Source organism: Cryptomeria japonica, chromosome 11, assembly GCF_030272615.1.
Source record: "Cryptomeria japonica chromosome 11, Sugi_1.0, whole genome shotgun sequence".
Taxonomy (NCBI): Eukaryota; Viridiplantae; Streptophyta; class Pinopsida; order Cupressales; family Cupressaceae; genus Cryptomeria; species Cryptomeria japonica.
The window spans coordinates 82,500,384-82,528,133 of record NC_081415.1 but is presented as its reverse complement, the minus strand read 5'-3'; the positions used below and the strand labels follow the sequence as shown (position 1 = coordinate 82,528,133).

Sequence of the window (27,750 nt, the reverse complement as noted above, 5' to 3'; positions counted from 1 at the left end):
AAAGGGGGTATTAAAAGTTAGGGAAGGGAAATATATGGAGAGGAGAAAAAGGTTAGGGTCAGCAAGTATTAAGAAATTAAAATGCCAGGCAAATAAGGGAAATAAGTAAGGAAAAAATACGACTGGTAAAAAGGTAATTATTTTGTAAAAAATTAATCAAGTATTTGAGCCTAACCCTAACCCTGAAAAGAGCGAATGATTATAAAACCCCCCAGAGGTTCATTTTTACATAACACACAGGCAAGAGTGTACAGGTGACAGCAAAAAGATCAAGGAAGCAAGCTCCGATGAAAACGTAGCCAAGGGGAAGCTGTATGGTACAGCAAGGGAGAATCCGTACGATGTACGGATTACAAGTATCAGAGCGTCACGAGGCAGGTCATACGAAGGCAGTAGTAAGCCATACGACGATTTTGACAAAGCACACATGAGATCCGTAAGGAGGTTAACATCTCAGGAGAAGTCGTACGGCCTGGCCAATTGCATCTTTGGGCAGAACTGTACTGACAACTGTACGGTGTGTCCATACAGTACACGAGCGTGCATCAGCAAGAGGCATCGTACGAAAGAATTCTGTACACATCCCGTACGGAACACCAACAGCAACGGTTCAGTGATCGTACAATCAAAGTTCATGAGAAACAGGAAGGAATATGTCGTACGAAACAGAAAGGATAACACGTACGGTAGGCTTCCGTACGGTATCAAAAGAAAGCTACAAGGTAACATGTACGATAGTCCGTACACAGCAGGCAGCGCTACAGGGGGCGTCTTATACCATCCGTATGGAGTTGGAATCAGCGTGCATAAAAACGACTGGAGAGTCAGGGAAAGGAAGTACACAAGCTCATCGATACGCTAGAGAAGTATCAGTTGGTCTAATGGTTTGTACCAATTGGCGAGCCACACTTTCAGACAGTTATAATAACGACCAAGGATGGGGTAAAGGCAGAAAAATAGAGCAAAGCAGTTGTAGTGCAACCATGACTACCATAGAGCCGACCAACAGCAGCAAGAAGGTCAGAACCAGGCCAAAGGCACAGAAAGATTCAGAGGGAATCACGACAGAGAATGCAGCATTTGAGAGCATGACCGACAGCGAATGTCGTACCTGGTGGGAAGAAACTCCTCTGGACCATGTGATAAATGATTCTCTCAGGAAGGCCCAGGTAGACCATGCTATCCAAATGCCCACGTTCAGCATCAAGGATTTTGAGCCAGTACTGCGGACTATGGTGTCCAAATATAACCCACAGGAACAAGCCTCCATCATTCAGTTTTAGGGATGCATGGTGCGAGTTTCTTTTAAATTGGAGGACTTCAGGAGGGTATTTGGTATACCCGAGAAGGGGGCATGTGAGGCCAAACCAACCAAAAAGCTCACCAAGGAAAAAAAGAAATCGTTGATGGATTTGGTATGCAGGGACGACCTCACAAAGGAACAGTGGAAGAGTGCCTGGTCTAACGACACGGGGGTGAAGCGTGCGTTTATCGCACTAGGAGAATGGAGGATGTTAATGGACCTGGTAAAAAGTCGCCTTACAGGAGCCAGTCGTGCATCTAACATAGTTGTCTGGATGATAGGATTAATGAATGGGATTGTGGGAAGGTGTACAACTGGGGACAACTTCTAGCAGAACGAATTCATGATTTTCTCAAGCTAGAACACAAGACATTCTACATGTGACATCATGCCATCAGCCTATTCCTGGACGTCGTATGCCTGCAAGTACCACTAGAAATGTGGGCAACCTTCAAACCGTGCGGACGGGTGGAACCGAATAAGCCTACCATGTACCACTATACTCACCTGGACACACTAGGTGACACCACGCAGCCAGCCAAAAGGAGAAGGAAGTTGGACACGTCCGTAGAGGTCGAAGATGCCAGCAACACAGAGGATTCTGAGGAGGCAGAAGAGACTAAGGAGCAGGAAAGTGGTGGTGAGGGGTTTCATATGGCACCACACACAGTTGTGGAGGATGAAGGGGAAGCAGAGTCACAACAGCAGGAAGAGGAGGAAGAGGAGGATCAGCACGGAGGGTTACGGGCACAATGGAAGAGTACGAGGGTAAAGTTCATGCCTTCCAAATTATCTTCGGCACACTTGGTACCATAGGAAGCACTTACGGTGGCCAGCCCTGTGGGGGACGTACAACCAGTAGGGGTGCTGTTCCGAAAAATCAACGAAGGGGAACCACCAGTGCAACGGCGGGTATCATTATCGCAAATTAGCCTGGTTGTACTTGCATCAGAAGCCACAGAGGGTACCAGTACGGTAGACCAAACAGTGGCAGGGGAAGCCTTACTAGGAAAAGACACAATGGTCGAGCAAGGAATTGGTATGGCAGATCTAGGTTCTGGTACGACAAACATTGGTACGGTACCAGTAGGTACTGGTACAACATCACCAAGTATTGGTACGGGGCCAACAGGTACTGGTACTATTCCAGTAGGTAATGTGCCAACCGGTATTGGTAAAGTTCCAGCAGGTGCTGGTACGACTCTAGCAGGTACTAGTACGGCACCAGCAGGTACTAGTACGGCACCAGCAGGGACCGGTACGACACTTGCAAGAACCGACACACCAGGTGCTAGTACGGTTCCAACAGGGAAGGATACAGGGAATATATCGATGACTGAGGATGGCCTGGAGGTGTTGGCAGCACTGGAGACACTCACGGATGAAGATATAGATGCTTCGCTGGATGGATGGCTAGGGCAGTTTGCACTTACTCCACACCTTCCCCCCTCCCTAGCACTGCACAGCATGGCCATTGGGGTGCACTTGACACTGGATAGAACTATTACTACCACAGACCAGGACGTGGGGATGTCTATTGACCGAGAGCATTAGGCCCCAGGAAGTGGCGGGCAGGACCAAAAGAGCAGCTATGATGGGGAAAGTGAGCCAGAAGGATCACTGGCAGGGCTCCACCTCACTCCACCAGATCCGAGTGATCCAGTAGGCTCACTCCAACGATTCTTTGGAGAGCTACAGGGGCTCTCCGATGTTGCACGGGGAATGGCATAGTTGACTGGGTAGATGCAGGCCGGCAACTCCGCTGACGCTACGCAACTGTGCCACTTCATGACTTCGGGGTGTGCAGACGAGTTTGCGTGCCATTTTGAGCAACAAGGGTGGCCGAACAGTAGTACACCAGAGATGGTTCAGGAATGGACTCACAGGCGCCTGGTGGGAGGTAGGGGCACTTTGGGCACCACCTTCCGCAGCATGGAGGGGGCCTTCCAGGATGTGTACTTGTGAATGCGACGACACCAGATAGAGTAGGAGGCCCAGCGGCTGTATATAACAAAACTGGAGAAGGAAGGGGAGAAGCATGCATAGCTAGCTGCAGTCAAAAAGAACCTGCGGAATGAGTTAGAAATGAAGGTGACTACCTATGAAGCCCGTTGCATCATGCAAAAGGAGGTGCAAGTACTGGCAGCCAAGGTGGCACAGCTCATTTCACAAATGGAGCAAAAAGATAAGAAATTGTTGGAAGCTGCCCAAATGGTAAAGAAGGCACAGGAACGGCAGTTGCTGGCAGAGAAGAATCTAAGACTTCACACCGGACAACAATCTTCTTCTTCGGCCACTACAGAGACGCCTCCTCCCTCTTCTCAGTCCTAGTTTGTTGTGTTTTGTATTTCAGCTCCTATTGTCTTAGTCGTCTGGAAGACGACTACTTTTTTTTTTGGGGGGGGGGCGCTAATGTTAGGGATCAACAACACATGTTAGTAGGAATGATAGTTATATTTGTGTTTATGGTTATGTTGCGTTGTCGAGAGGTTCCCGTCGGGTAGTTGGGAGTTGGTGACGGTTGGCAACTTGGCCAACCGTCGAGTCTATATATTGTTTGGATGGAACCTCGGCAAGGGAGATTATGTATGGATATATTCTGGATAATTCAATAAAGATATAACTCTTCCGGTCTAGTTGTTTATCATTATTACTTATGCTGTGATATATGAATGTTTTGTTACATGAATAACTGGTATGTGTGGAAAACACTGTGTCATCTGTGAGTGTTACCAACCTTACATTAAGGACTAAACAAACAGCAAGGAACAATGGAGGAGTTTGCCACCGAATTACAAAGGTTGGCTGTCATGGACCAGAAATTTCTCAAATGAGGCTAACCTATTTATTTGTGGAAGGATTGAAAGAATCAATAACAAACATAGTAACTGCCTTAGATCCAACCAACCTAGAAGAGACAATTCAAAAGACAATGAAATTTGAGAGTACCCCATCAAGAGACCAGCCCCAAAGCTTTAACACGCATTCCAAAGATCCTCATAAAGATGAAGCGCATAAGAAGGAACTCTGAGGAAAAACATGCTTTCATTGTAATGAGAAATGGGAACACGAACATGTATTCCACGATGAAAACACCCAAAAACAACGAGATGGCCTTAAAAAGAGGAATTTGTGTTTCAAGTGCAAGGAACCATGGGGATGTAGACACATATGTGGAAAGGGAAGTCGAGTCCATAAGATAGAAATAACCACTGACAAAGAAGCAAAAGAAAAGCCAAACAAGAAAGCAAGGTGTGATGAAGGAGATCTTAAGAGCCTACGGTCAAAAGAACGGACTACAAAATGGAGCTTCGTGGAGGAACCAATACCATAATCTCAACGCCCTCCTAACCTTAAGATCTAGAAACAAGATCTCCAAATTAATATTGTACTATGAAAACTTGAAATCTTTCCCTAAATTTTCCTATTGAGTGAGAGGGACAACATCTTCATTAGACTTTGCAAGAATACGAGAATAAAAAGAGTGAACCAAAAGAGATATGAATTTGAAATATTGACAATGTTGGGCAACACAGTGAGATAACCCAACAAAGCGATGCTTACAAACCATCTCCTACCTAAATAAAGGAAACCTTAATGAAAAAAAATGTCTTTTCAAAAAGACTTCACAATTTTCTTTATCAATCTTAGACAAACATTAACGAAGATAGACAAGAAGGGGAAGAAGGGGAAGAAAGCTTCAACCTACCAAGCCCAAAATTGATTGAGGACAAGCAATCTCGAGAAGGGTGGATTGTCATGACCTTGAACGAGAAGGGTGGATTGTCATGACCTCGAACCTAACATCTCAATAAATTCAAAATCTGAAATCATTTAACAAGGAAATTACAAACATGTCAGCAACATGAAATTTTTAAATGACTCCATCATTATTAAATATGTCTCTCATATCAAAACTGACCAAAAAATAATAATAATTATATAATATTATAATAGTAATAGGACACTGCCCATCTGTCACATCAGTAATATGCTTTATTTTCTGGCGTGCGAATTTCAATTGTTCTTTTTTACTTTGTTCACCGTCTCGTTTTTGCACTCATCGTCAACTTTGAAATCTAACTTTCATAAATAAATTTCAGCCTACTGCAATAAATAACCCTAACCATGAATAATACATCTTAAGTATTTTTTCTATAAATAATAATAAAAGCCCCATACACACTAAAAGAAATGGTCATGTCTTAGATTTTTTTAACATTACGTATTAATTTCGCCTATTCTTTCTCCACAAACTGTGGGTTGATATAGATGCAACTTTAATTATGTTGATATTAATTTAAAAAGAAATATCTTAGAAATTCAAAAAGTTACATATCACAATTAGGTCTAAAATGGAAGTGCATAACAAGACTTCTAATAGTTTTTTAATTAGAAATAATTTTAAAAATTTATATTAAGTATAAGAAAAGTTAATTTTAATTTTAATTTTTTTAAATTCAAAGTTTATATTTTTAATAGAAATTAATTTTCTATTGTATATAATTTTTAGAATTTATTAAATGGATTATTTGAAAACGGGTAATAGTTTTTTAATTAGAAATAATTTTAAAAATTTATATTAAGTATAAGAAAAGTTAATTTTAATTTTAATTTTTTTAAATTCAAAGTTTATATTTTTAATAGAAATTAATTTTCTATTGTCTATAATTTTTAGAATTTATTAAGTGGATTATTTGGAAACGGGTAAGTATTGAGTATATATAGGAATACTATTTTTTTACTATGACAACAATACTTGTTTACATAAGTACCTTATTTTATTAAATGAGCATCTTATTTTATCAATGACACTTATAGTTGATAGGTATGATATTTTTATTTTATTTATTTCACTTGTTAATATTTGAGTTATAGGTTTATATTTTTTTTTGCTCAATAATAATTTGTATTTTTATTAATATTCAAAGATAGTAATACAAAAACATAATAGTATCTTCCATAAAAGTTCACAATATAACCAAAAAAAAAATCCTCTACATCTTAGGAGAGCTTTTTACAAAATGCTTCCAAACTAACACTACAACTACTCTATCAAAACAACTACCTCTTTCTACTGCTAGCCTTCCAATCTAAGAGGTAGACCAAAAAGTGTATAACCACTACAGACAAAACAGACCCAACTAACTGTAAGTACACCAACTCACAATCTTTGCTTGTGACGAGAGCCAGAATCATTGTCGGATTTTTTCACCTTTGTCTCCCTTCGCTTCCTCGGGAGCAACACTCTCCTCCCGATATCTTCCGCTTCGGCCTTTGCAATTTCAATCACTGCTTCAATCTCTTTAATTTCCACCAAGAGTTTCAAAGCCTCCCAGCCATGCTTCGCCCCTTCTCTGCGGTGGACTTGACACAAGCCTCGTGGTCACCTTAAAAATGGAATCAACGCTGCCTAGCTGCCGCAATCACCATCCTCCAAGCCTTCACGCACATCAAAGCCTACTCCTAGCACTACCCACTCCAGAAAGGAATCCATCCCCACCAAAAAATCCTTGTGTATTATCATCTCCATAACCCGCCTCACCGTTCCTATATTCTCCCCCACTTCCAAACCCCATGCCACTATCAGCGAGTAAATATCCATTCTCATCCTGTACCTATGTTTAACCAGGTCAAAAGCTTTACCCACAATGATAGCCACACATTGTGGCAGCAGCTCATCCGAAAATCTGAATAAACCCCTGGCCTTCTAATGGTTAAGTCCCCATAAAAAGGGCATAATTGCTTCTTGGTGCGCACTGTGAAGTTTGCCTCCATTGCTTCTACCCACTTCGCTCCACCACCTTGCACCACCCTGCTTCACTTCACCCCTACAAAAACCCTCTGTAGAGAAACTCGACTTTCTTCGCAATAACGCCTTAAAAAATGACGGGACAATAATTTAATGGTTTGTTCCATCAACTCCGTGTCCATCATTAATACTCCTCCAAGCTTTAAATGCCCGCTGCCTCTTACCACCTCTTCCCTGCTATCCGTGCATTTCAAAAGGTGTCATAATCATTAGTTTCCTTAATCCTTATTCCTCCTTAAATAAAATCTGCCAAAAATCTTCAGTTTAAAATCTCCGATCTCATTAAAAGATAGAGCCCATTTAGATAGGATGTTCGCGTTCGCATTGCTTGTTCTCCTTACATAACTAGATCATCTTCAAAAAATTTAAGCTCCTCAATTATACTAATAATCAAATTTTGTAAGTGCCACGCCTCTATACTCCCCTTCATTATAGCCTATATGACGATCAAAGAATCTCCCTCTAGATGTAACTTCCTGACACCCAACTTCTTACCAACTTTAATTGATAACAATGTCGCTGACGCTTCATAATGTCGCTGACAACATGTGATGGTAAAACCGTATGTGATGGCTTCCCAATGTCGCTAACAACATGTGAAGAAAACTTTAGCCATCACATACGCTGGTGAAAAAGAGTCGGAAAACCATTAGGCCCCAGAGCTTTATCCGCTCCCAAACTAAACAAAGCTACTCTCACTTCCTCCATTGTTACTCCTCTTGTTAAAAAAGCATTTTGAGCATCCATGATTGTAGTCGGGATCACATTTAAGATATCATCCCTCTGAGAATCTTGAACATTATTGACTGAGGGACTTGAGAAAAAATGAACAGCTTCTCCTTTTCTGTGAGAACTACACCATTAATATTCTGCATGGAAAAAATCTTATTACTAGCTCTCCTTACCTTGATTGAATTGTGAAAGAACTTCATGTTACGATCCCCTTCCCTCGACCATGTTTCTCTAGATTTCTGCCTCCAAAAAAATTCCTCCCTAGCTAACACCTACGAGTATTGCTTGTTAAGATCTTTCTCTTTCTTGAATTCCTCTCCCATTCCCCCTTCAATCACTTTCTAATGTAAGTCCCCTAATTCCTTCTCCAATCTAAACTTCTCAATAAAGATATTTTAAAAAACTTCCCTATTCCATTGCTTTAACTTTTCTTTGATATACTGCAACTTTTTAAAGAAAATAAAGGCTTTATTTCCAAACCTTTTTGGAGCTTCTACCCACCACTCAGCAACCCGATCCAAGAATCCTTCCTCCCTCGGTCACATCTTTTCAAATTTGAAGGGGCATCTTTTCGGGGCCTCATCCTCGTGAATCCTTACAGAAATTGGATAGTGATCTGATCCAGTGAGGGGGAGAATTTCCGCTTGCAAAATCCATTGGTAATTCTCCCACTCCTCTCCTAATAAAAATCTAACGTTTCTGCAATATACGAGAATCCACTATGCCTATTAGTCCAAGTGAATTCTCCACTCTTGAAAGGTATATCCAACAATCCATTATTACTGACAAAATCACTAAAATCTCTTTGTTTCTGATTATTTCATCTTGTTCCTCCACTTTTGTTTGAGGGTTGCAAAATAGCATTAAAATCACCCCGCAGAAGAAAGAGTTTGTCACCATTTCCTACCAAAACCTCTAACAAGGCCTCCCAGACATTCTTCAGCCCCTAAGTATTATTAGGTCCATAAACATTAATCAAGTAGAAACTTAATTGTAATTGTTTTGACCATACCTCTACCCATTGCCAAGATCTTTCTGCTCTAATCACTTGAATTTCCACCACTAAATCTTTCCACAGGATACCCAGACCACCTAAAGCTCCAACCGACTCAACAATCTTACACTTCCAACTTTTAAAACTTCTAGTAAATCTATCAACATCCACACCATCTAATTTCATCTCTTGTAAAATAACTATTTCAGTTCTCATTTGAACAAAGCATCACTTGAGCAAATGAATCTTGTCAGGGGCATTGCAGCCCTTGACATTCCATGATAGGACCCTCATGGCTCCCGAGAAGAGGCATAGCCTCTTTCTGATCTCAATTTTTTTTGACCTGTTGCACATGCTGCCATTTTCAGCTTCACTCAAGCTGATTTTGGTCCCCTCTTCTTTTCTTCCCCTACTGATGGTTTCATCTTTTTTGCTAGAGTCTAGTCCAGAGATCTATTTTCCATGATGCCCATGACTACTATAAGGCCCAAATCATCATCTTCCTCTGAATGAAAGTCTGAATCAAACTCTTCAAAAGAGTTATCATCCTCCTTCGCTTCTTCAAGAGAACTTTCCAAATTCCTTATTGGGGAGATTTGTATATCTTTAAATAGGAGTTTTGAATCTTCCCCAACAACTTCAGTTGAATGAGTTGGTTCTAAAACCGGTTTCTCTGTAATAATATGATTGTCAATACAAGCTTCTCCAGGTTTCCCTCCCCCCCTCAAAACAGTTTCTAGTATTTTATCTTTAGAGGGTAGCCAACTTAGCAACCTTCCGTCACAATCCTTACGATTTGGCATTCCTCCCATCTAATTCATCTCAACCTCCATAGCTATACCCTTAGAGGGGCAATTCAGTTCATCTCCTTTGAACTCCTAATACTCATTATTGGGTCTACTATGCCTTAATTGCTAATATTCTCTAGCGGTTCCCGCTCCTCTCCATCCATCATTTGCATTCAGTTTCTTTCCTCATCCCTTACCAAAGACCAAGTGTCTAGATTATAAGAAGAATCCTCTAAGCCCTGTTCAAACTTATAAAATTGATCCTTCTTCAACACCATCACCTCCAGAAGAATCCTCCTTATCGATAAGCATATCAATAAGTGTATCCTGTTCCAGTCCCTTTCCTTGAAGCTGGGTCAAACATTCATTATTCAGGTGTCCCAACCCTTTACAGACCTTACACATTTCTATATGCTACTCAACCTCCACTGTTTGTTTCCATATGCCCTCTCCAATCCTCAGCTCTACCGCTTTAGGAAGTGGGTGTTCAACTTGCCAGAGAATGCATATTCAGGCATACATACTATAATCCTTTACTGTGATAGCCTCATCTGCTTTCACAAAAGTACCCGACTTGTTTCCAATTTGGGCTAGGGTTTCATGATTCCAATAATCATGCAGTAGGTTATATAACCTGATCCATATTGGTGTCTTTGTGATAATTTCTTCTTTTGGATTGAAATTTGGAGTCCAATCCTTTAGTTAAAAAAACTTTTCCCCCCCATCATATAAGGTCCACTGTTAAAAATCCACTCCTTATCTTTTGAACTTGGACACATTACTAAATAAAAGCCATTGGGTAATATTTTCAAATCCATCTTCTCCCAATGATCATTACACCAATCTCTAACCCGTCTGAAAGTCGGCCAAGGGCCACTCCATTTCATGAAAAAACCTTTCTCTTTCAGATTATTGAGCGACTCATTCCAAGCTTTACCTTCTATAGACAAAGAGACTATAGTAGTATGTTTAAAGTTAGGGCTTACCTTTTCCTGACTCTGCTCCTCACCCTGAGATTTCTTCCTCCATAACTTTTTCTCTATCCTTTTGAAATCAAAAGGCCCATTCAATCTTAAGTCCGCGAAACCCCATCTATTCCTTTTCACTGTTTCCTGTCGAAAGAAATTCCCCAAGCCATTTAAAAAGGTGTTGTTGACATTTTTTATTGGAGCCTTCCATGCTTGATGGGGAGGCCACCAAGCCCTGTTCTGAGAACGACTGCCAACCCTCCTGTTGAATGGCCAAGAACCATGCCCTCGACTAGTCCACCGATCCTAGGGTCTGTAAAACCCTAGCTCCTTCCTCCGTTCCGTCTTTTTTTGAATAAATTAACTTTGGTCTTAATATGAGTTATAGGTTTATTTTATATAGAGAGGTAGGTTTATTTTAATATTTTATATTTTAAATTATAATTTTGTAGATTATATTATCATTATAATTATATAATTTTTTTAATTAAATTAAAATTAGAGTTATAATTAATTAAAATATGTTTAATTAATTCAATTAAGTTTTATTTTTTCAAATTAAAATTCAAAATAAAATTTAAATTATATAAATGATTTTAAGATTGTAATATAAACAAAATATCATACTTCTTTGGAAATTTAAAATAATCATAAAACATTATAAAAAATTTAATCAATTATATTATTATTGTGATTCTAATTGAATATTATTATAAATTTTATTATTTTTTCAAATATTTTAATTAAATGATTTTTAAATATAAGATTAGGTAGTTATAGTTAATTTTAATTTTAGAGTTAGAAGAAAAAGACTAATCTAACCAACCGCCTAATTTTTATACATGTATACAAATTGATTTTGGGAATTTTTTAATTTATTTGAGGTGATTATTTTAGATATGTTTATACATTTTGGCTTAGTTTATAATTTCTATTGATTTGGTTCTCTTAACCTCACATTTTTATTTTGATATTCAAGAATAAAATTTAACCTTCATTCAAACAATTTTCATATTCTAGCATATCAAGGCCTTTACTAGAATAAGGTTGGGAGTTCAGTCTGTAATGTCCCCTTCCTAGGTGACTAACAGTTGAGCAAGGATTGGCCTATCATCTGGTTATCGTAGGCCAATAGAGTGATGAGGGAACCCATTCATGACTCATGGAGCCTTGCAAGGGGTTTTGTAAGCTGATTCAGATGTTCAAACGCCAGTTCCTACATTTTAGGGAGGTCTCCTATTTTTAGGGAGAATTGGCAATTAACTAGTTGACCACCAGGGGACCACAAAGCTGAGCAGGAGCCTCTTAGACAGTTTCTGGCACTTTGAGCGAGGTTCCTATTTTTTAGGGCGAGTTCCTATTTTTTAGGAGGAACTATTAGTCAACGTGGGACCCCTAAATGTGAGCAACATGCATAGATGTCGGTACATAGTGGTTGCCACAGAATACTTGACCAAGTGGGCGGAAGCCAAAGCTCTTCCGGATAACATTGCCATCAATACAACAAGGTTCCTGTATGAATAGATCGTCGCCAACTCTTTCGGATAACATTGCCATCAGTACGGTGAGGTTCCTGTACGAACAGATCATCACTAGATTCGGGATCCCTATCCAAATCACAAGTGATCGAGGAGTTCACTTTGTTAACCAAGTCATTTGGATGATGACGACAGAGTTCAAAATCTTCCACAACTTATCCAGTCCGTACTATCAGTGGGCAAATGGCCAGGCGGAAGCCACAAATAAGATACTCGTCTCCATCATTTACAAGTCGTGCGGAGTAGAACAGGAGGACTGGGATGAGCCACTCCCCACAGTACTCTAGGCGTACCATACAATGTACAAGGTGACTATGGGTGACACCCCATTCCAAGTTATGTAAGGCAAGGAAGCCGTGGTGCCAGCAGAGTACACCGTACCAAGCCTTCGAATTGTTGTCGACAACCGACTAGGAGATGAGGAGAGTTTAAGTGTCCGTCTTACAAACCTCACCAAGTTAGATTAACGTCGAATGATGGCGCAGTGGGCAACGGAAGTGGCCCAACGTCGACGAAAGTATTGACACGACAAACATCTCCGGTGGACGAACTTTTGTCCCGATCAATTGGTTCTGAAGTATAATGGCCACAATTAACTTCGACCTAGTAAGTTCAAAGTTCGTTGGTTGGGTTCCTATAAAATCAGGGAAGTGGGGAAGAATGGAGCACTAAAACTTTCCACCCTGGATGATAACCCAATACGCGACCTTGTAAACGCCTCAAAGTTGAAACTATACCGGCAACGTGATAAACCAGTCGTATCAATCAACATGTTAGGGTATGCAAGAAAGGGAGACTGGACCATTTGAAGAAGTAAGGAAGTAGAGGAAGATCTCGTGGTCGTTGTAGAACCTTACAGACATGAGGAAGATTGGGCTATGCCACTCACATTCATATAAGAAAGACTCCTGCCCAAACAAGTCGAAAGCATCGCGGTACCCAGAATTCACAAGCACCTTACAAATGCCTACTTCAATGATTCGACCATATGGATAAGGATCACGGTGCATTGGAGGAAGAGAAATCCATACGAAGGATTCCATGAAGACTATATTGCGTACGACATTGATGAAGAAGCAGAGGCTAAACGAAAGGCGGAACTTGCCGAGAAGGAAGAGGAGCCAGTCAACTTGGAAGAGGAGGTAGACTTGGAGGAGTACGGTGCAACCTTGGAATCGTGTTTGAAAACGGTACCAAAAGCTTAAGACTTGTTTGTTATAGCATCACAACCTAGCGAGCAGGAAGCGGGCCCCAATGCACTCTATCGGGTGATCCCTAACCCCGTGGGCCCACCACAGGTGGATGGCGACAAAGTGACATGGTACCATCAGTATGGAGGTCGGTGCATAGATGTAAGTTATAAAAGGGTGGGACTGGAACCATTGGTGGACAAAATATGGGACCTGGAATATGTGGACACGTGTTACCCTGAGGAGTGTTACAAGAGACTACCGCACGTGTGCGCATGGCTTCACAACTCGGAGATCAAAGTAAGACCTCACGGAGATCCCACTAGAGTAAAAAGGAAGATGCAGATGATGCTGAAGCTGGACCAAGCAAAAGGTCGAAGGGGGAAGGAAGAGGTGGTACAATTTCAAGCACAGGGAAGCGATAGAAGAAGCCTTTGGAGGAAGCAAGTTGGCAAATACCATGGTAAATTGAAGGTATGCAAACTCAAATATAAAAGGTCTTGCCAAGTTAGAGTATTGAAGGAATATTTGGGAAGAAAGATATTAGAAATAGAAAAAGGAAGGGAAATATTAAAAATTAAAAGGGTTTAAAATTAGGGAAAAATTAAAAGGGAGGGGAGAAATATCAAAAAAGTTGAAAAAGAAAAATTGACCAAGGCAAAACAAAAGTTATTTAATAAAAAATTAATAAAATATGTTTTAGCAACCCTAATTTTGAAGGAGAAAAAACTTTATAAATCAACCCTACCATCTAGTCCAGACTCCAAACCAACTGAGCAATAAAGGGGAGGAGGAAGTGAGAATTCCAGAAAGCCGAAGGCAACCGTACGATACCATACCATCATCACGGGGATTGTCGTACGGACAGTGCAAGTTGAACAACATTGTCAGCAAAGGTGGTCATACAACCTAGTACGAGGTACATTGAAGTGCAGGCAATTGTCGTACGAGGCCATAGGAAGGAGGTCACTGAAGGAGGAAATACCTGTACGGACATCATCCACTATGGAGTACGAGCCCATACACACAGTAAACAATCCATACGGCCAAGTACAGTCGGAGGAGGGTGACAGAGGAACGTCGTACGAATTACCATGACAACATGTGGACTCAACATCGTACGGGTCAGAAGAGACCACGTACGGTTCCGTATGAGGTGACTAGCTTGACAGGGTTGCATACCAATCTTCCAACTGGCATTCACGAGCTTTCTTCACCATGAGAGCTGCCTCCATCCGATCCTTATCCTTCTACTCCACCTCATGTGTCAGGACCGAGACCCTCTCCTCCAATGTCTTCATCTGAATACTCTGTTCGGCCATACGGGTCTTCTGTTGTGCAGCCGCCCCCTCCAGCTCAGTTCTAATTTGCTTTTCCACAAGAACAAGTTCTATACGTTTATCCAACTCCTTTTGAAGTCCAACAGTCTCTTTCTTAGCAGCTCGTTGTTCAGCCTGGGCCACGCTACATCTGAAAATATAGCTCCCTGTAGGAGCTCTCCATACCCTGCAAGATGGGGTCAAGTGCCCCCTGGCTGTGCATGATGTGTGTGCCTCGCCAGGTTGCCACCATCTTAGGAGTCTCGGCTGTTGGCTAGCCATGTTGGACGAACTACTGTGTGAATTCCTCCTTACATCCGGAGGTCATAAATGCTAGAAGCTTCTCCACTTCTGGTAGGGCTCCTACATCTATGCATAAAGTCAGGTCGGCGATGCCTCGTGCTACCTCTGTAAAGCCTTGCAACTCCGTCATGAATCGCCGAATGGATCCCACTGGGTCCTGTAAATCGGGCTGTGAAATGCAAAGACCCGTGGTGGGATCCTTCCCTGGGGGCGACTCCGTGTCCATCATCCTGTTGTTTCCGGATTGGAAGCTCTCATCCTCCAAGTTGATGATACTATGCGTATTCTCTTGGTCGCTCTCCCCCTTCCTCAGGGTCTGCCCTATGTTTCTGATCCTCTCATTCTGAATCTGCTCTTGGCCAACTGCCATCGTGTGTGGTGAAGGGGGAGGTGGTGCGTGGGGTGCAAGGGTCGTACGAAGGAGGTCACTGAAGAAGGAAATACCTGTATGGACATCATCCATGGCAAAGTATGAGCCCGGACACACAACAAATAATCCATACGGCCAAATACGGTCAGAGGAGGGTGACAGAGGAACACCATACAAATTACCGCGACAGCGTGTGGACTCAGCATCGTACGAGTCAGAAGAGACCACGTATGGTTCCATACGAGGTAACCATCTTGACAGGGTTGCATATTAGCCGTACGAATCTGTACACAACAAGAAGTATACCAGTCGAATACCCCTCGTACCGGGTGTTCTCATGGCAGGGGAGATAGACCAAGCGCAAGATGTGGATGCATCCTTGGACAGCTAGTTGGGGAAGTTTGCCCTTCCAACCCACACACCACCTCCCCCTTCACCACACATGATGGCAGTTGGCCAAGAGCAGATTCAGGATGAGGGGATCGGAAACATAGGGTAGACCCCGAGGAAGGCGGAGAGCGACCAGGAGAATATGCATAGTATCATCATCTTGGAGGATGAGAGCTTCCAATCCAGAAACAATAGGATGATGGACACGAAGTCGCCCCCAGGGAAGGATCTATTCGGGGGATCTTTGCATTTCACAGCCCGATTCACAGGACCCAGTGGGGTCCATTCGACAATTCATGATGAAGTTGCAAGGCTTTACAGAGGTAGCATGAGGCATCATCGACCTGGCTTTACACATAGATGCAGGTGCCCTACCAGAAGTGGAGAAGCTTCTAGCATTTATGACCTCCGGATATCAAGAGGAGTTCACACAGCAGTTAGTCCAACATGGCTAGCTAGCAGCCGAGACTCCTGAGATGGTGGCAACCTGGTAGGGCACACATATCATGCATGACCAGAGGGCACTTGGCCCCACCTTGCAAGGTATGGAGAGCTCCTACAGGGAGCTATATTTTCAAATGCAGCGGGCCCAGGTTGAACAGCGAGCTGCTAAGGAAGAGATTGTTGGACTTCAAAAGGAGTTGGATAAACATATAGAACTTGCTGCTATGGAAAAGAAGATTAGAACTGAGCTGGAGGAGGCGGCTGCACTACAGAAGACCCATATGGCTGAACAGAGTATTCAAGTGAAGACATTGGAGGAGAGGGTCTCTGTCCTGACATGTGAGGTGGAGCAGAAGGATAAGGATCAGATGGAGGCAGCTCTCATGGTGAAGAAAACTCGTGAATGTCAGTTGATTACCGAGAGGAACCTACGGCTCTGCACGGAGCAACTTCAACAGTCCCGACAACAAGCTCCAACTTCTACCACCCCAGGGACGTCTTCTCATCCCTCTTAGTCTTAGTTTCAGTTTTTCCCAGCTCCCATTTTGTCTTCATCGTCTGGAAGACAACTACTTTTTGGGGGGGTTAATGTTAGGCGGCAATTAGGCTAATACTTATAATTTTGCTAAGTTATGTTTTTGCGTCATAAGACAACTGTTGGTTCTCGTAGGGGTTAGTCGGTAGTTGTGACAGTTGGCATCTCCGCCAACTGTTGGGTGTCTTATATAGTGCAATGTAAGGGAATCATGGCATTGTTGTTGTTGTTAATGTACTGGTTTTGGAATGCAATAAAGGAAACATCTTTCTGCCATATTGTTGTGACTGTGACTGTTAATTTATGTTCTGAATATAATTGAAGTTGCTGGTTATATGTTCTATGTATACTTCCTATTTATTCCGTGAACTTGAACAACTCACCGTAGGGAGTAAACAGTCCATTTGGAGAACTACACCACCAAATATGAGCTTGAAGACTATATTGAGCCCAACAATAGGTTAAAATAGAACATTGCTAGATTTGATTTGGGGAGACTTAGAGAGGCCTTGGTGATTGGCACTTATTTGGTGGAGAGTATGACAGGAAGGTAGTGGGTAATGAACTACCAATGCAATTGTGTCAATGAAGGCTAAACAATGTAGTGATCTTGATCTTCTGTCCAACTTAATGGACATTGTCAAGGATGTTGGTATTGTTAAGACACTGGCACACACCTATGTACAAGCCATTTATCTCTCTAAGCTGAACAAAGCCTTAGAGGGATACAATCTATGTGCCAGAGCTGTTGATGTCGGCAAAATGCTTACCATGGATGAAATTGCTACTTTGGCAGAGACGAATAACATTCTCTGTGCTGGCAGTGAGGGCTTTGTTGTCTGAGTCCCTTGTGCAATTCCAGGACATTCTTAACAGTAGTAGCAGCATGGATGAGAGATAGTGAAACGAAGTGAAGGGCAAGATATGGGCAATATCTTTCATGATCAATAATAGTGTGATGATGTGATCCAGGGATGTGATGACCAAGTTAGAGGTGATGAAAATAGCTTGTGTATCAGCTCTTAGCTGTTGTGTGTGAGGTTGCCACATTCATGTGATTGGTTTTGGCACATTTTGTTCCTTGTTTACTTTAGCCTTTTGTTGTGCTTTGTAAATTTCTTTCTTGTAAGTTGCATCATAGCCCTCACCAGGTTACAAAGGCTTTTTTTTTAATCCAAATGTAATGGGTGTGGCCCCCATTGCTAGATTTACATATCAATTTTTTCAAAAAAATCTGGCAGTAAGTTAGGCCCTTGCTGTAAAAGTAAGGTAGCTTTGAGAGCTGGTGGGATTGTCCAAAAGATGATTATTGATCATCCCAAAAGAGAAAATATTTTGATGCTAAGAGTACTGTATATGGCCATATTCTGAGACAAATTCACATCTTATTATCAAGAAGAAAAACCTTAGAATATAACAGCAATGATGAGGTCTCAAGCAACAGCAAGTGCCACTGCTTTTCATCTCAAGAACTTTTTGGTTTTGAAGAAATGTACAATAGTAGACATACAACTTTATACTGAAAAAAAAGGAAAGTAACACAATAAGCATGGAAAAGGATTACCCTTCTAGCCGCCACTTTGCTTCTATAGTATGGGGATCAATCACTGAAATGGAAAGTAATTCTTGTTTTGAAGAATTTGGATCAAATAAGAACTTAACTGCAGAGATATACTTGTCCAGTCCAACTAAATCTGTAGTTGGATCTCTAAACCTGCAAGTTCCGACATGAAATTGAACCTAAAAATGATTAAATAAACAAGTTGATTTTTCCTAGAAATTAACCGTATCAATACACATGCAATAAATGGTTATATGAGCTGGTTCTGTATCTAGATATGTGCCTAAAATAAGGGAACACAAATTCCAAATACAAATAGGGATCAAAATCTTGACCTGCAATTATTCTTGTATATCTCTTTCGTCATATTTCCGGTAACATAGTATTGACCTTTATTTATATCATTTTCAATGATAGACTGCATTTCAATTATGATAAATGAAACATGGTTAAGAAAATAATAGATAATATTGCAAATAAATAAAAAAGAAAAAATAATTCCAAACAGAACAGGCCACTAAAAGTTGAAATGAGAATTAAAAAAAAAAAGTTGAAATGCATGCAAATAATAATATGTTTTGCGAGGGTCCAGAAACATTGACTGCCTTGTTTAGGAAATAATTTCTTAATACCTAATAGATGCTTTCAGTACAATATATGTGATTTCCAAAATAACATAAGCAGGTTTAATCTAAACATCATCAAAGATACTTAATTGGTGTATTTGATATTTTTAACATACAGATCTAACATTTAAAAATTAATCAAGTAGTTTCAAATGTTGTATTGGCACATTATTTTCTTTACAAAATTGAAAACTTGATGATAGTTGAACCAAAATGCTAGTTATTGTGTAAACAGTAAAAGTAGAACGTTTGATTTCACAATTGCCACTTAATTAATTAGTAATTGGAATTTGGGTTACAGTGTATCCTATGAGCTCCAAGGACCTCCATCCAGTCACAATGTAATATCCCCTGCTGTTATATGACTGAGAATTTAGGGAATATTAACAAACAATTGACTGACAACCTGCTGTTCTAGTTCTCAAACTGTATAACCTGTGCGTTATGCGGTTTTGGACAGCTGTATAATTCTGCGTGTTATGCAGTTTTGCTAGTAGGAATATGGAAATGCAATACAATGAATTTAGAGATGATTTTATCAACTAATTAAGCATACAAACATCATAATTATCTAGTTGACATTTTGTCAAACATTTGGCAAGCAATCTCAGATATGAAACAAACCTTAAGACAGCAATGTAAAGCTCACAGATGACTTATTAATTTAATGCAATCCTGATTACAAAAGACTTGAGAGATGGCCAAGACTCTTGGCTTATACAAATTTATTATCAGAATTTTCTGAGTACTAATGGCAGCCACTAATCCAAACATACAAGACTGAAACTCAATGAAAAACAATACCAAAAGAACCTGGAATGAAGCGCCTTCGAGTATAGATGAAGAAGCAAGCAATAACAAGTATCCTTATGCCTCCCTTGTGCCAAATCGACCCCTTTTGCAAAATCGACCTTGTTCTGATGTTGATGGCAATAATAAATAAACGACAGCTCCAACGCCTCCTTTCAAGCATCAAATATCATCAATGTCCTCCTCCAACAAGGGCGCTCCAATTCTAGGAGTGATTTGATGCATCAAAGTGAAGATATGAGCAAAATCGTGGGATATGGCTGGTCTGGTCGAACCTTGTATCAGACCTGATATGAGTCTGAATTCTCCTTCAATTTCACCTCCGATGTGCTCCTAAGGAAACGCCAAACCCTTCTTAGTGAGTCGATGCAAGAGTGAGCCAAAATGAACCAAATCATGGCTCTCCTCCAATCTAATATAAAATCTGAAAATTACTGAGATAGGCACTCAGAAAAAAGTGATCCCAATCAACATTCAATATAGCAAATTCGTTGTAGACACCAATGCCAAAAATGTCTCCAATCTGAACCCAAGTAAAATTGGCCCTCGGCCACCAATGAAGCTCAGATGAAAGGACTGATTTGTCATTCCCAACCTGCAACCCTTCAGTGGGTCTTTCACCACCTCAGTTATGCTATCTATGGGAGGTATTGTTCCCAAAGACAAATTGATTAACTGCAGAAACCTTCGGCTCCGCAAGTTACTCACAAAAAAGAGATATCAAACAACCAATGCCAAAACAATGAGCCACATCCTCCATTTATCCTTTTCTTCACATGGATTGGTTAGCTTTTCTCTTTTTAATAAAATAATATTTTAATATTATTTCTTAAGTGACTTATTAATTATTTTTATTTTGTACTTGGTCACTTTATTAATTTAATAAAATATAAAGTCATCTCAACTATGTTTTTAAATAAATATAATGAGACAACTTATATAATATTAAATTAAATAATTTTCCCTTATTTCTCCAAGAATCAAACACAAACAATTCCAAGCCAAAACAAGGAAATCACAATCCACCCCTCCTGAAATTGCTTGTCCCCAAGCAATCATGGCTACAAGGAACTCTCTCCCCACTGGGATCCCAAGGGAAATTCTGTGTAATGTCCCTATCATCATCAATTAGCTCCAACTGAATCCGTTGAACCAACCCAATCTCCTCATCAAGTGTCGCAGGAGTGTAAGTCTTAAGAGGAAGCAAGGCAAGCAACTGACCATTCTTGCTCCTAATCTCTACACAAAGTGAGTTATCAAATAAACTATCCATCACAAGCCCCCCTGAATTGTGCATCTGAAATAAGTTATGTACACGAGGATTGAATGTGAAACTGTACGCGCTCCTCACTATGTACAACTCTGAAATTCCCTTCGTGAGTCCTGTTTGAAATCTTGATGCACTAGAAAGATCCCAAACATCATTATCAAGACTGAAATCAAGAGAGTGTTCAACATCAAGATCATAGAGTGGATTATCATACAGCCATGTAGCATCAAGCTCGAATAATGGATTGTCCATCATCTCATGCTTCTCTTGACTAACCACATGTTCTCTTTTCCTGCTCTTCTTCCTACAAAGAGAAATAGAATGTAGGCTCCCATTTGCAATTTCCCTCGACACATAAGTCTTGTCATTCAATTCAAATTTCATTTTCAACTTAGGTATGTTGAGGGTAAATACTCCAATGTCTTGGAGCCATTTCATACCCAAAACTATGTCCACTGCTCCCATGTTGACCACATAGAAATCAGCTTGTAGCTCATAATCATTCAGCTGTAAGGTGAGATTACCTATATGTCTAGTGCAGATGAGGGTATATCCATCTGCAACTCTAACTCTAAATCCATTGAAATCCCTTGTTTGCAATCTGCACCTGGCCACAAATCCCTCATGGATAAAATTATGCGTTGCTCTAGTGTCAAGTAGAGCAATGCAACGATGTCCATTGACTGTTCCTCTAAATCAGAAAGTAATCTCATCCCGCTCGTTAGCAAATAAAGCCATAGGAGATAGATTCCCATCCGGCTCAAACCCTGCTGAAGCTTTTCCACCTTGATCATCCCTGAAGCAGATAGCTGATCCAAATTTTCAGAATTGGGATCCTCATAATACACCCACATTGCGCAATTTGTCTTTCCCTTAGGCCTCAAGGGCAATCATGCTTTCTGGTGTAAGGATTTTTGCAACAAAAACATAATTTCTTTCTCCTTAATTCTTCTCGTGTCTCCTCATCCATCATGGTTGCTGATTTCTTTTTCTTATCAGCAAGTTGTTGAGGACTCTCATTGCTGGAGAAGCAACTTCTTTTTGCGAACTCTTGCCTTTTGGGGCTACAAACTCCATACTCCTAGCCTTCTTCATCGCCTCCTGCAATGCAGGTGGGTCAAAAGCTTTCAACCAGCCTCTTAGTGGCTCCATTAAACCTTCCATGAACAAGACAACCAATCTTCTTTCACTAATGTTAGGAACCATAACCGATAATCTCTGAAAATCAGCAACCTATGTTTCAAGAGTCCCATGTTGCTTTAGTTGTGCCAACTCATGGAAACTTACTTCAAGATCGTCAAATCTTTCAATCAGCCTATTAGTAAATTCATCATATATGGTAATGAGATTGTGAAAAAGAGTAATCAAACCGTGGTACCACCACTCATGAGCAGCACCCTCCAAATGTATAGTAGCAAACCTGATGGCGTCCTCTTCAAGCATTGGTCTCAATGACAAGTAGTTATCAAGCTTTTGTACCCATGCTCTAGCTGTACGCTTATTGCTCCCATCAAAATATGGCATAGTAAGCTTACCAAGGGCTTGCTGGTAATCTGTCCTTGGTGGAGCATAATGATCATTTCTTCCTCCTCTCCTACTTCTTTGATTTATAAATTGATCAAAGGTCCACAGTTCTCTCATATCAGGAGGTAGAGTAGTATACTCCAAGTAGGTTTGTCTAGCTTCATCTCTGAAAGAAACAGCTGCAAAAGCATGTGGTTGTTCTTCTCTCGGTGTAAAAGTGGGAAAGAGAGGCCTAGAGGCTGATCCTCTAGAGTTAGCAGGCCTAGAGGCTGATCCTCTAGAGTTAGCAGCACGGTGTACAAACCTTTCTCCATCAATATTTCTATCATTTTCATTGTTCCTACTATGTTCAGCTGTATGATGTTGCCGATTATTGTTTGTTTGTTGTTCCATCTTCCCCAATAAGCATGGCATCATACAAGCATGGTGTCAAATTTTCTTTCAATTCTTGCATCCTTGTCTTCTTCAGCCATAGTCTGAACTGTTTTGCTGTTATCCCTTCCTCTTAAAGCCTCTGAAAATGTGTCTACTTCAAGCACTTGTGGATTTTGGTACTGCCGTCTTCTTTCTTGTTTGCAATGTTTGGGCTGGGAGGATTGTAACGTCCCCAATTTTTAAGGTGACAATCAATTAAATTGATTTTTATCAAGTTATCAAAAAAAGATATAAATTATTTGAACAATGACTTATGAATTAATTTAATTAAATAAAAAATAAAATAATAAAATATTATAAGGTTACTTAATTAAATAAAGTCCTCCAATCGGCCTAATCTTCTAGATGTTTCCTGGAGAGCTTTAATAGGGGTCATGTGGTTGTAGCAAAGCATGTCTAGGATTTAAAAAATGATTCATTATTTTTAAAGATGGAAACCTTCAAAAGTTTGACAGGAGGGCTGGACAAAAACCTAGTTCTCTTGAAAGGGTGGATTCATGATGGAGTCTACATCTATGCCAAATTTGTGAACTCTCCGCTGTAGACAAATTTGCAGTAGTAAGGTATTTGCAGGTTTAAGGTATTTGTATCTGTCTGGAAATAAAGGATATGCTATTTAGAATATAATAGGTTATGTGGGAGATCTATCGTTTGGCATTATAAAGAGACAATTCAAAAGAAATATTCTATTAATATTCGATTGGTTGCTAAGTGTATTGGGTTTATATCTACCGTGGAGAATTTATATATATCACTTATGCAGTAATAAGCAGCTTGCAGTTCTGAGGTTATGCATGCTGTTATATCTCACTGATGGTTTTATAAATACACTCCACAGAAGGCCTTCCATATTTCTAATATTTTGCGATTGTCATTGAGGAGTCAGGCCTTGATTAATATTTTGGCAAAATTTATCATCAGACAGATTCAATAAAGGAGGAATAACAAGGTTTCGAGCTATATGTATTTGGTGTTTGCTAAACATTAATATTGAGCAATAAAAAGTGTTTTGGCCATTATTATTATCTAAGTATTTCTCTGATATCTCCATGCAAGTGCATCCCTGGGAATTATTGTTGAAGGAAGACTTAACACAGCCCCTCTTGCTATCAGAGCAAGGCTTATGTATTGAGCGGAGTTTCTATTCCTTGCTGGGAAGCGAAGCATATGATTATGGAAAGATTATTGTGATGGGAGCTGCTTATATGGGCCAGGCCTATATCTGAGACGAAGATGGTTATGACTAAAGCAGCAATACTTTTGGGTATGTGAAGAAGAAATTTGCAGGAGCAGAGTAAGTAGTGTTTAAGTAAGCAAAGAAGATTGAGGAGTAGTACAGGTCGAAGCACATTGTGAAAGAGGCACTGTGATAAGGGAGGAGTAGAGCAATACGATATTTGTCTATTTCGTTGTTTGTCTGCGACAGCAGCAAAATAAGGGAGTTCATTTGAGTTTCCAGATGTGTGCTAAGTTCTTAATATTCCAAGCAATCAGTTCAATACCACCCGTCATCAATATAACCTCCTGTGTAAGTCAATCACTTTGCATAATAAATCAAACCACAGTAAGCCATTGTTCAGATGAGCAAGTTATAGACTTTTGCAAAAGTTTATAATTCAGAATGTGATGGTGCCATTATACCTTTGATGTAATAATTCTCTGTAACTACTGAGTCTGTGAAGACCTGAAAGTGTAAAGATCACTGTCTGGATAATGGAGGAATTGTTTTGGTAGCTTCCGTAGTCTTCTTTAATCTGAATGCATTACTCTGTTCAAGTAAAATTGGTAAATAAAATTTGCTACAAAGATCCAGGGATATTTCAGAAGACGGCAATGCCACCACTAATAATGAGGATGCAGTGAAGGCATGGGAGTTGGGGAACCCAGAAAGGACATTAAAAGAAGTTTTAAGCGCTAGTAGGGTGCATTTTATAAGAAGAATCTAGAAGGTAAACCATAAAACACAATAGAAGGGAAGGAGCAAACACATAATCATAGGTCACACCACATAAATATATATACCACATTAAAACTACCATGGTACTCAGGATTGGGTAATCTTGTTGGATACCTGAAACAAATGCAAAAGAATTTTGAAGAGAGGAACTAAGAATGGAAGCACAAGATTATACCCTAATAGTCAGCATGGCAAAGTGGTGGTACACACACAGTCCAAATATTTCTATTTGGAAAATATTGACAAAACTGATAAAAACTAAATATTTGGCAAAAGGAGATTGGAAAAACTAGCATGGAGTATGATGATATCTCAAACCTATACAAAGATTTGGAGGAATGCATAAAATGTTGGGATATGTTGAGAGAACATGATGAGAGACTCCACATACAATTATTTTATTGGACAACAGCAATTGCAAAAACATGGTACATCAATCAAGAAATGGGGAAAGAAACCAAAACTTCAACAATGCTAAAAGACTTTTTTTGTAAAAAATTTCAATTTTGGGATCCACAAAGAATATTGATTAACATATTACAAAATGAAAAAATAAACGAGGTAGTTGCACTATGCAGAGGAACTAGAAGCAGAATCTGGAGGAAAGAGAACAATACCAATACTGCAAAAAGCACAAGGAATATGGAAAATGATAAAATTGGTGGAGAATGTAGATATGGTACTACAAAGGACTTGTCATAAGGCAAAAAAAGATAGAACTACATAATGAGGAGGAGAATCCAAAGAATCTGAATGCACAAGATGAGGAAGGAGTAAAGGAGCAGCAGGCAAGAGTGATTACAAGAACTAATATTTCTATCAACCACTAAAAACTAGAGGAAAATGTAGCCAAGAATGTGTTGTGACGTTTTCACACATCGCCCCATTACAAATGGGGAACCCCACTTTTTTGCTTTCTAGGTTAGTTGTCTTAGCTTAGCCGTTGGTAGTTGTCATGTCTTTGCTATTAGCCTCTTATTTGTAGTTGCTCAGGGCCTGATCAAGTCTCTGTCTTTAAGATGAAGTGAGGTACAACACTTCCTTTGCCCTCCAAAGCATACCGCCTACCTCTCCCAACACTACTAGTGGATGGCCAAACCTAATTGCTTCCCCTCCATCTCCCCTCATTTCCATTTCCTTCCATCTTTTCTTCCATATCCCTCGTACCTTCATCCTTCATATCCCTTCCATAAACCTCTCCACCTCACCTTCCTAACATTTCATCCATAAACCTCTCCTTCCTCACTCCACTACTTACTATTCTATTCTCCACTACCCTTCTATTTCCTACAACATATCCAAAACTTCGTTACCCCTTATACCCCATCCTAACCTCCCTACCCACCTACCTATCTGTTGTGACCATTTCACACATCGCCCCATCAGGATGGGGACCCCCTCTTTTTTCTTGGGTTTTGCTTTCCCTTAGCTAGGTTTTTTCTCTGCTTGCTAGGTGTTTTGAGTGAGTTAGTGGTCGCCTGGGCTGGGTAGATTAGGGTTTCCTTCGAAAAGCTCATTCAGGGTTTCTTTCAAAGCTAAATTTAACCTGGCTTGGGGAAGTCATATGTTGTTCGCCTTGAACCCTAGTGTTATCTTAGAAGGATCTTGCCTTTCAGGAGATCGAAGATGGATAAATTGTGCAAAAGGGATAAAAGTCGTAAGTCAAGATAGGTCAGTGTTGTTGGTTTTCGAGTCAAAACCTTGTCTTCTGTCGAGTCGGAGTCAATTCAACAAAGCCAGTGGCAAAGTAAGGATTCAGGAGGAGATTTTAAGAATTGTTGAGCGAATTGGCAAGGAAATGGATAAGTTATTCATCAAGGGATGAGCCTAGAGGTAAAGTCTAGTCAATCTTAGAGGAAATCATGCCAAGGCTAGGATTTCGCTCCTGACCCTTCCAAAGGGTCCAGAGTGAATTCCTCCACAAGACACTCCATCCTGACCCAAATTCTGAGCTAGCCCATTCCTAGGCTTGGAGGAAAGAAAAAGCACTTGTTTGAATGAGAAAACGTGAAAAATGAAGTCAAAATCATGGCCTAAGGGTGAATTTCGCTCCTAACCCTTCCAAAGGGTCCAGAGCGAAATCCTTCTTGACCTTTAATTTTAGCCTTGGCCATCAAAATGAAGATTTTGGAGTCAAGTAGATGGCAAATAGACTTGGATGAGGCGAGAGGAGAGAAAATTTGACCAAATTTTGAAGATGGATTGGGTGAAAGAGGTAGGAAATCAAGCAAAACTAGAATTTCGCTCCTGACCCTTCCAAAGGGTCCATAGCAAAATTCTTTAAAAAGACCTTTTTCCCTTTTGGTTGCGCTAAAAACCTTGTTCCTTGGGCGTAGTTGGAAGGAGAATGATGTGTCTTTGCCTTTTGTAGTAATGGAATGTAAAAGAATAGAGGATTTTTTACCAAGACAGGAATTTCGCTCCTGGCCCTTCTAAAGGGTCCAGAGCGAAATTCATTTTTTCTCCATTTTGCTCTTTAACTTGACCAAGTTTGGAGCTTCTAAGGAATGATTTGAAGGACTTGGATGCATATTTGCCTTGGAGAGAAGGTTTGAAGCAATAAAACGATTGAAATCAACCTAGAAGGAGAATTTCGCTTCTGACCCTTCCAAAGGGTCCAGAGCAAAATCCTCCATTTGACCTTCTTTTTTGCCTTAAGCCCTAGGTTGGCCTTGTTTGGAGCTAGTTTGATGGTGGATTGCCTTGATTAGGGTGGAAGGAAGTTGAATTGATCACATTTGAGGAAGAATTGGATGAATGAAGTGGAAAATTAACCAAGAATGAGGATTTCGCTCCTGACCCTTCCAATGGGTCCAGAGCGAAAATCCCCATAGCTCTCATTTCCTTCCTAGTTTTGGCCAAGTGTTGGTTTCTAAGGCAT

At 40.3% G+C, this 27,750-nt stretch overlaps 1 protein-coding gene across 2 annotated transcripts in view; it reads right to left on the bottom strand.

Moving 5' to 3' along the window:
- The window catches only part of LOC131079336 (uncharacterized), a 115,095-nt gene that overhangs the window by 47,603 nt on the left and 39,742 nt on the right, over nucleotides 1–27,750 (bottom strand). For both annotated transcript variants that reach the window (XM_058017249.2, XM_058017248.2), the window contains exons 3-4: nucleotides 18,583–18,665; nucleotides 18,251–18,400 (exon numbers count right to left, since the gene is read on the bottom strand). In XM_058017249.2, coding sequence (XP_057873232.1) covers nucleotides 18,251–18,400; nucleotides 18,583–18,665 — 233 coding nt within the window. The remainder of the gene's footprint in view (nucleotides 1–18,250; nucleotides 18,401–18,582; nucleotides 18,666–27,750) is intronic.